This window comes from Buceros rhinoceros, unplaced genomic scaffold (assembly GCF_000710305.1).
Source record: "Buceros rhinoceros silvestris isolate BGI_N320 unplaced genomic scaffold, ASM71030v1 scaffold143, whole genome shotgun sequence".
Taxonomy (NCBI): Eukaryota; Metazoa; Chordata; class Aves; order Bucerotiformes; family Bucerotidae; genus Buceros; species Buceros rhinoceros.
In genome coordinates, this window is record NW_010405198.1 from 39023 (window position 1) to 48912 (window position 9890).

The window sequence follows — 9890 nt, forward strand, 5'->3', positions numbered from 1 at the left end:
TCCCTACACAGGATGGTTGGGCCATAGCTTTCTGTTGCACTCCCTTAAGAATGGATATCTTCAGTCAGGATTGCCTTTCTTAGTTTTAGCTTTTTTTATTGCCTGCCTTCCTCCCTCCATTCACCTCTCTGTTATCCCAAATAATGTACAACAGTTTTTTGGGAGGAGAAACATTGGGTTGTGTTATTTCTTTAAAGTCACGTTCGTGTTTCCGTGTTACAATAGCAATAAAAGCCTCTCACAGCAACTCTCCCTGTGTCTCAGCATGGCAACAGCATTTATTCTAAAAAGAAGTTGATGTTTGCTTTTGCAAAAGTTAGTTTTCTTATCACCACCTTGTTACTTCAAGACAGTAGAGCATTTTGTATGCCTGACATATTTAAAAGAAGAGTTTGGCAGGAGAAAGATTTCAAGAACCTGTTGACATTAAAGTTGTAGTTGCATTCACATGTTCCTAAATATTTAATCTTTTAGAGTAATCAGGTGTCCCAGGCCTGCTCCATTCCTGGGAACCAAGATGAAATGATTCCGTAGAAAACCTGATGTGCTCTGTACACGCTGCTGGCAGCCTGCCCATCTCTCATTCACTTCTGTGATGCCCTCTATGCTTTTTTCCTCTCATTCCCCAGTGTTCACTTTTATTTGTTGTTGCTGGATTCTGAAAGTGGTCAAGCAAAACAATGGTAAATGGACTTTGGAAATGGGACCTGCACAGCAGGTACGCAAATAAATAGCCAGGTGATAGACTGGGTGAGGATTTGAGTTGTCCTGATGAGAAGAAGGAGACAGTGGGAGGAGAGGAAAATGAAGGAGGATGGGCATCCAGCAGTGAGTTTCCTCAGTTTTTTTTAAACTCCAACATAAAACTCTCAAAATAAAATGCTGATTTACAAAAAATATGGACCTGAGTCAGTTAAGCAGCGCTTTAGGAACGTTGCAAGTTTATTGTCTGAGATTAGTTGTGAAATGTCACTTCCTTCAAAGAGCTGTTTGAGTTGATAGAAATGGGGAAAGCCATGCATTTAGGTTGTCTTTATGTTTTGTCTGGGAACCCTGAGAACACCCCAGTGTCATGTCTCTGGACTATCTGTATTTTACTTCTTCTTAATGTCTTATTATGGTCTGTGGATGGTGGAAGATTTCACGGCAAGTTAAGCCAGTAAAAGGAAGGAGACCTGTTAGGCAGATTTGGTTTATATTTTACGTAAAACAGATGCTTAATAAAATAAAGGGTACAGCTGAGGCTCTCTGCTACCTAGAATGCCATTAATATGTTCCTATGTAGAGTGAGTAGTGCATTTGCTACTCTTATTCTTAGCCCAGCGTAAAGAAGAAAGAGGACTGACAAGCAGTGCCTCTGCAGGGCACAATTTTACAAGTGCTCACCTAGGTTAAATCTTCAGTGTATTTTTTTCTTTCCTCCCTGCAGGGCTTGCTCTCAGAAATCCTCCGAAAGGAAGAGGATCCCAAGACTGCCTCGCAGTCCTTACTGGTAAACCTTCGGGCTATGCAGAACTTCTTGCAGCTGCCAGAAGCTGAACGAGATCGAATTTACCAGGACGAAAGGGAAAGGAGCTTGAATGCAGCCTCTGCAATGGGCCCCGCACCTCTCATAAGCACACCACCTAGCCGGCCTCCACAAGTAAACCACTCTCTTTGTCTTTTGAGATTTGCTTGTTGTGTTTTCTCACTGTCCTGCCTGGTGATACCTTTCTTAAGAAGAAAAGTTATGCTGTTGCATTTTTAAAATGCTCATAGAATCATAATTTACAGTGCGTATCACAAATTAAATTTAAGAAATATAGTGGATGATGGTAGCAGTTTATTACTACTTATTTTCTAGTTTTAAGGTAAGTTCTATCCATTGTGGCCCCAACAGAGTTTTTTGCTCATTTTATTGAGATAAGACTGGGCCTGGAAGATGCTGGGGCTTTTTCTTTCTTTCTTTTTCTTTCCCTATAATTCTCATGTGTTGGTTTTAATGTTAGAGGTTCAAATTGGGATTTTGAAAGACGTGGACCATAAACTAACTGGGAATGAAGGCCAGAGTGAGTACATCGTATTGCCTTAAAAATTACCTTCCAGAAAATGAACAGGTAAAACTAAAGGGATGGAGCAAGAAGACTCCTCCCAAAATGTTGTGCACACTTTAACCAAGTTGAGCTATGGACAACTGGATAACATAACAGACTTGCTTCATCCATTGCTCTGAAAGATTTGTATGTGTTTATTAAAGCTTCATTTAGTATTTGTTCAAATGAAACTCCTTTTGATTTCTGTAAAATCTAGTGAGTATATTGATTTAGGTATCCCAAAATTATAAAGTTTGATAGAGTGTGATCTAGAAATTCAGTGATGTAGTCCTTGTGTCTATCAGGGAAATTCTGATGAGAAATACAGGTGTAATCGGAGGAATGCATACTCTTTCCACAAAGAAGAACCATAGTTGTGAATGAAACACTGCAAAAAGCTATCTTTTTCTGAAATACTCTGCATTGCTGTGGCTCGGGGTTGTACCTGTGCAAGGACGAAACAAACTGGTCTGTAGATATGAGGGAATCATGCTGTATACGCAGTCCAGATTTGCTATACACAGCAAGGCTTTGGGACTGTGAGAATTTTGTGATGGCCGAGTATACAAAACACAGAGCAGTTTTTTGCTAACCAGGCTTAGGCTTGTGCCCATGACTATATCCTGTACTCATTCTGAATGCTGTAAATTCCTCGAGATTATTTTACTGATTTTCCAGCAGCTAATGGATGCGAAGTACCACACTAAAGTAACTAATAACAAAATTGTAGGAGAAAGGAGGACAGAGATAGCTTTGACCTGCTGCAGTACTTTTCACAAGAAGAGAAAAAATTTTTAGCAGAAAGAGCAGGCTATGCTAATGGTCTAGTTTTGTTACCATTAACTGAGTTTAGCCTGTGAAATCTACTACAGATACTCTACAAGATAAAGAGGAAGAATCTATTTACATAGTAATGCTTTAGTGGGAATAGTTACATATGTTTAAAATAACATTTGAGTTTGTTTTAATATCTGTGCCTGCTCCCACAGCCCAGGTAATTCAGAACAAAGGCTAACCCTCCTTCTTAACTTATCTCTTTTTGCCAAGGTAGTGTCTCACTCTGTCTCAAGTGGTCTTGGGCAATTTCACAGCTAAAGTACAGAGTTAATTACAGGACCTTCCAGAAGGATGTCAAGTCAGAGATAGTCCTTGTATTGGTTTCAGTTCACACTTTAAACTGCATAAATCACTTGCAGCCAGAAAGAAAGTGAGACTTAGGGGTTTTCTTAACTGGCAAAACATACTGTAAGTCCAGATTTAGGGGTTGGAGGGGGGGATCTATCTCTCTCTGCTGTGCTCTTGTTCATAATTACATTTCATTTTTTCAGTGGGACTCAGGAGTATAGTTAACCTGATTGCAACAGTTCAAAGTGGAAACAGCGTACGGTTTAGTTTTGATCCTTTTCGAAAGGAAAATAGGTTAACAAAGAAACCTTACAGACTAATACTCAAGGTCTACAGAACAAACCAGTTATTTTTCTAGCTGTTATATTGTTCTCTGTAATTTAGTGAAACATACGCAATTTCCCTAGCGGATGGGCCAAGGATGTAGGAACGTCCGAGTTAGAATTCTGTGTGACCTTTTTACATGTTGTCAGAATTACCACATATAAGCACGTGTAACACTTGTTACCTGCTACTAAGTGTTCAGAGCCCTAAGTCTGAAACTTGAAATATCCATGTTGGTAACATAAGTACTATACTTAATGCTAAAATAATAATAGTTAAGTTAATCTAGTTGTTGCACTGGGAAGTAAAACCTTACAAATCGTAGCAGAAATAAATTGTAGTCAGAATAATGCAAAATTATTGATGCAAACTAGTACTCTGATACCCCCCCCCAATGTCCACAGTTTATTGGATATATGATAATAAGGAAATAAAACTACTAGCATCCTTACTACTAAATTTATTATAAGCAATTATTTTAAATTTGCTATACAGGAATACGGCATAATATTTTTCTAGCTTAGCTGTGAGCTTCTTGGATAACTATTAAAAAGCAAAACACACCATTTATCCTGACAACAAAATTTACGCAAAAGCCAACATATTTAATATTAAATCTTTAGACCAGTGTAACATTTGAAACAATTAAACTATGAAACCATGAAAAATGGGAGCTAATATGCCACACATGAAGGTTTATTTTGCAATTGCAAGTTATCAGTTTCGGAAGGATGTGAAAATAAACATCCTGAAAAGGATCTATTTTGCATTTTTGTGTTGCCAACTGGTGGCCAGACAGTAGAGCAGACTTAACCATTTAGCAGCTGAGCTTGTTCTCTGTGAATATTGCATACAGTTGTACACAAAAACAGAAAGTGTGACCTTGGAGGTCTGATAGGACAGTAGGAACTCACTGAGCATAAACCCTGGTGTCTGAGTTAGAAGGAACTGTGTTGAATTTATCTCATTTTTACAGCGTTCTTACTAGTTGCTACTCGTGCTAATGTATCTGGATTGCTTCCAATTCTTTTTTGAAATCCTTTAAGAAGCTCTTTGTCCCCCTTACTTCTCCCTTTCTCTCTGACTTAAACAAAAAAGAAAAATGTTGCTTTTTTTTTATTTTTTAAATTGAAATCATTAGCCTCTAATGCATGAGCTTTTGGGATATGTGTATAGCCCCCTAAGCTGATCAAGTTGTAAGAGTCTGCTACTGTCTTCCACACTGGCAGACTGAGTGTGAGAAGACATACGCAGGAATTTTTCCCTTGGGCATTGTTCATCTTGCCACCTCCTGGGGCAGAAGCCTGTCTGTCAGCTTTTTTCCTGGGGCAGTGGTGTTTATAAATATTAGCATCTCCATCAAGTAGGTACTGCATGGAGACATATATTAACCTCTGTAATCTAGAAAAAAGAAAAAAAAGGTCTTTCTTGTTCTATTTCCTTTGATTTTTAATTTTTTTCCCCTCTTTGGTACCTTCATCCTGCACATTACTGTGCCACAGAGGTTCTTTCTGGGTATACCTAAGTCAAGTTCAGAAGATGAGTCTACCACATGTTGTGTGGGAGCAAAAGGTTGAGGGTATACTTCAGAGGACACTGAGTGTGGAGCTATGTTTGAGATGGATGGAGTTCCCCAGGATGTGCTAGGGATGGCCTCTCCCTCTCGTCGGTGCAGTTTGGGGGGTGGGAGGAAGAGCACTCCCTACCCCTTACTACAGCTTGCGGGGAGGATAGAGACCAAGTCACAGAGTTTGTTTTCCAAAATATTCTGGTTAAAGCTTGATAGCTATCCTGTAGTTATGAACACTTCCTTCTCAGGACAAGTGATCTCCATTCCAGCAGAGATTAAGAAGAAATCCTTCTCGCCACCTATATTCCCCAAAGAAAATTTGTGCTAATGCTTTGAGCCCACCATCATCCTGTGTGAAAACAGAATATGTGTAATGTCAAGATTAGAATTTAATTTTAACAAGACAATATTTTAAGAATTGTCCACAAATCTTGCATGGGTTGTGGTTCTGGGTACTCAGTCAACAAAACCCCTTTATTTTCATAGATATAGTCCTCGTCTCTCCCTGACTACAGACAAATTACAGTTCCTTCATGCTAAAGCAATTTCAGCTTGAGTTCTAGAGGTAGGATGTCACCCTTGAAAGACTGGTCTTGATAAGGACATTGCTTTGCTGTTGTTTGGGGACCAGTGAGCCTCCATTGCAAGGAGCTCTGGATAACACAAGCTCCTGTGAAACCTGATGGTAGAGCCCTGGAATTCAAACTCACACACATTCCATACATACCACCAGCAAAATTTTTGTTTTTAAGACTGCAAAATTTGAGATTTAGGTTGATAGTCTTTGTGCCAAGTTGCATTTTATTGAAAGGAAAACCGAACAAAATAATAAATGCAGCCCTCTCACCCCCCCTACAAAAACCACCATGGCGGAGAGTTAATGGAAACCCTGACACTTAGCTATAACTGCACTTCCAGGCGCCACTGTAATAATGGAGTAGTAAACCTTGTCCTGATAAAAGCTGTTCTGAAAGCAACAGCATTTATTGTACCTCCTGTGCTATTTGCAGAGCAGAACTGAAAAGTAGTTTGTTTTGCCTGGAATGAACTACTTTATGAATTTTAATGTACGATGTAATATTAAAAGCTAAACCAGGATTAAAGAAGATTTTTGTTCCCAAGCTAAAACAGTACTTAGGAGAATGTGTTGTAAAAGATTTTTTTATTTCACTTTTGATGGGGAAGAAATAAGCTTCCATGTTTGTGAAAACCTCTTCACATTGGTTATTCCTTCTATAACAACCTGTCCTTTGTTTGGGAAAATTGAATTAATCTAGAACTTCTTCCTCCTGTGATCAGTCTTACTTGAGGAGAAGATATATTGGACAGGCCAGGAGGGGATGGATATGTTTGGTTTTCTTTTCAGGTATTTTTAAAAGGCTACATTAATTGGTGACAGGAAGATGGCCAAACAAGTTTCTCATTCTCAGTGTGTTACTGTTGTAAAATAATGCTTCTCTGTTTAGATAGAGTTTGCAAAATTTGGTTGCTGTCAAAAAAAAAAAAAAAAGCCTTAACTGATCTATGATTTCTTTCCTAAACAGAAAAATGTGGCTATAAGTGTGGGTAGGGTGGGAGGTTGTGCTTAAGTATGGTTGAGATGAGAGATTATGTTTTGGTGTGGTTTTCGCTCCAAAATGAATACTTTTTTCACCTCCTCTCCCAAGTCCTGAAGTTGTGTCAGTGAAGGCTTTTTTGTTTCCTGTTGGGTTTTTTTGAGGAGGAGGGTGTTTTTCAGCCCAGCTTCAAACAGCCTCTGTCTCGAACTCAATTCTAAATTCAACACAACAGCCTAGATGCTTGCTATGTATAAATTATGAAACAGGTTTATGTATGGATATTCTCCAAGAGGTTAATTAGCATTATTGCATGGAATTCATCAGACCAGAGCAAACCAATGGTCCATCTAGTCCAGCCACAGTCTATACCTGATCTTTGAAGATCAGGCATATTAAGAGGTGGGGGAAGAGTTTTTATACTTGGCCAGTGATGTAAATTGGAAAGGGAGAGGGTATGGCTGTGAACAACAGCTCTTGATAATCCCCAAACCCATAATTTTATAAGTTTAAGACTTTAATTCTCCTGAAGCTTTTTGGGCTAATACGGCTTTTTGATGCAGAATTAGTGTTTTCTGTTATTCACTTTCTAATTCAATATCAACAGAAGGCACTAGGAGAGCTTTTTGTTTGTTTGTTTTAACTTCAGTGACATATTCGATGCTGTTGAGTTTTTATACCCGTATAAAGATAGATGTGGTTTTCCAATCAGAATGATTTTCAGTAATTCTCCTGAGTTAAATGCATATCCATATTAAATTGGTCATTGAGAAGTATGGCCCAAGATGCACAGTTTAAATTATATCTCCAGCATGATGTGAGTCTTGGGTTTTGATGATCTGGGTGCTCACAGCTCGGTTAAGTGGTCTATGAAGTACTGCCACAAGATTAAGCTGCCTTTTGAAGCTGAATGGCAAAGAGGCAGTGAGAAATTTCAATCAGGATCACAAAAGCAAAGTGTTTCCTTTCCAAAAGATGTCGTGGACTTGTATATGCTAGCTGCTTACCTTTGTATTCTCGTCTTCCCCTCAGGACCCTCAAAGATTAATTACAAGTTAGAAATATATCTTTGGGAAGGACTGAAATAACTTTGCTAAAATTTAAACGCAAGGTCCAAGACAGTGTGTTAATAAAGCCATCACTTTTTCATTTTCTAATTTAGTTTTGCCTGTTTCATACATGCAAGCAGATAAGGCTGTCTCCAGTTAGTTGTATATTTAACATCCCCATTGGTTGTCAGTTATCTTTTTTGTTTAAAGGTTATAAAATTGCCACTGATTTTGTAATTTTCAAATGATTTCACTGTATGGTGTTCAGGAGATGCACCTGCTCTTGAGGTCCCATGCTGATTTGCCCGGTGTGAGGCGTATATTTTCCTGCTCTGCGGTAGGAAGAAGGGAGGTTCGTGGTGCTGCTTCTCACACTGCCCACTGCCAGGTGCTTCAAATGTTTCTGAGCAGCTGCTGGACCAGGCTTGGCCATCCTCTGCTGCTGTGCATCTGTAAGATGTCACACCGCAGAAAAGGAAATGCCTCACTCTCCAGGTTACATTTGCAAAGTATCAGTTGTTTTCAGATGAAAGCAAATGACATGATAAACTGTATGCCCTTTTCATTTAGGACTCCTATTTTCAGACACCTGAAAGTGCTAATGCCTGCCAAAAGGAGGCAGGTGCAAGTGTGTGTGGATACGTTGTTCTTGCTGGGGTTTTGCCCCTTGCATCTAATGGGTATGCGTAATGAATGAAATGCCTGATAGACAACAGGCTCAGCAAAAGTGGCATGCATTCCCAGGTTCCGTGCTAGATTATTGTATCTTAAAACACTATGGAGGACAGTTAGCAGAAACTGAGCGTGACATTTCTAGGAAAAAGAAAATGGGCTGATGATTTGCCTAAGTACTTCTCTCACCCAAACCCTTTGACTCGCGTATTGTGAGACCTGTGACATATGAAAGCTCATAGAGAGTGAGATTAGAAGACGAATTATCGTGTTGTCATGATTTCCCCTTGAACCTCAAGGGACTTTAGAGCACAGGAAGATGCTGACTTGTACTGGATTAAACCGATAGCGAAAGTGTGGTTTTAGACACATACCTAAGAGTACACTGAATCGCCTTCTGGAAGTGCCAAGCTCTGTCCATTAGATTTAGAGGTAGCCTGAACAACTTAAACTAGACATGTAACTTCTGAATGGCTAAATTAATTCAGCTCTCAACAACCTCAGTATGAACAACTAGGTTTTAATAGAAATACAAAGGTTTCATTTTACATCAGCCCCACCTTATGGGCTCTTGGCATAAATCCAGTCTTTCCTTTCCTCTGGTCCACTCTAGAATTAGTGATCCGTTAGGTCCACTAGTCTTGGGCAAGCATTGCAAGAGTAGCTGCTGAAGAAAGACATCATCCTTCACTACTGAGAATATTGCTGTAGGATAAGCTGAATACCTGCTGATGTTTTGTACCTCTCAACTGATATCGCAGAAACTGCACTATGACCTTGGTGGAATGATTCTTGGTATTGAAACATCTCTTCCATCATTTCTAGCAAATGAAGGAGAAGATAGTCTTCTGCATATCATGTCCCTACTGATGCAGCATAGAGGTGGTAGTGTAATCATTGTCTTGTTTTCATGTTATTTTTTTTTTTAACCTGGACTGCAGGAAGAATAAATATTTAATATATATAAGTGAAATACAAACAGATGTAATAGTTTTAAGAAATCCCTATCCTAATTTCATGAATGAGTGGTTAAAATGTGCATTATTCTAAATTATTGCTTTCTTATTTCTATTATCAGCTTAAGAATTAAACTGATAATATTTTAAGAAGTTAAAACTAAAGGCACAACCTTTTAAATTGTCATACGTTTGACTGTACCGGACATAGGGCATGAATCAAGATATGTATGTCAGTTATTTCGTTAAAGATTCTTTTATGCTGCACTTAAAATTTGCTCTTGATTTGCGTGAGGCAAAGAAATTATATAAGGATTCACAAGTCTCTACAAGACTGTTTGACAGTTTCCACGTAATTTGTTTTATGACATTGAAATTCAGAGTGGTCAGTTAATGATAACTCCTATTTTAGATGCACTCATCTGTTACAATATGCTGAATTTTTTTGTTTCCCAGTTGCCTGAACCATGGATGACTTACAATGTTAAGTCTCTGGAAAGCTGAGAGAATATCGGAGCAAGATTGAATAAAAGGAATAAAAGGGAAAGGGAACTACTTGGGGAGGG

At 38.8% G+C, this 9890-nt stretch overlaps 1 protein-coding gene across 1 annotated transcript in view; it reads left to right on the forward strand.

Annotated features, from left to right (window-relative positions):
* The window catches only part of SATB1 (SATB homeobox 1), a 74238-nt gene that overhangs the window by 37338 nt on the left and 27010 nt on the right, over positions 1-9890 (forward strand). Inside the window, exon 9 of the mRNA XM_010133624.1 lies at positions 1430-1702. Within this exon, the coding sequence (XP_010131926.1) occupies positions 1430-1702 (273 nt within the window). The remainder of the gene's footprint in view (positions 1-1429; positions 1703-9890) is intronic.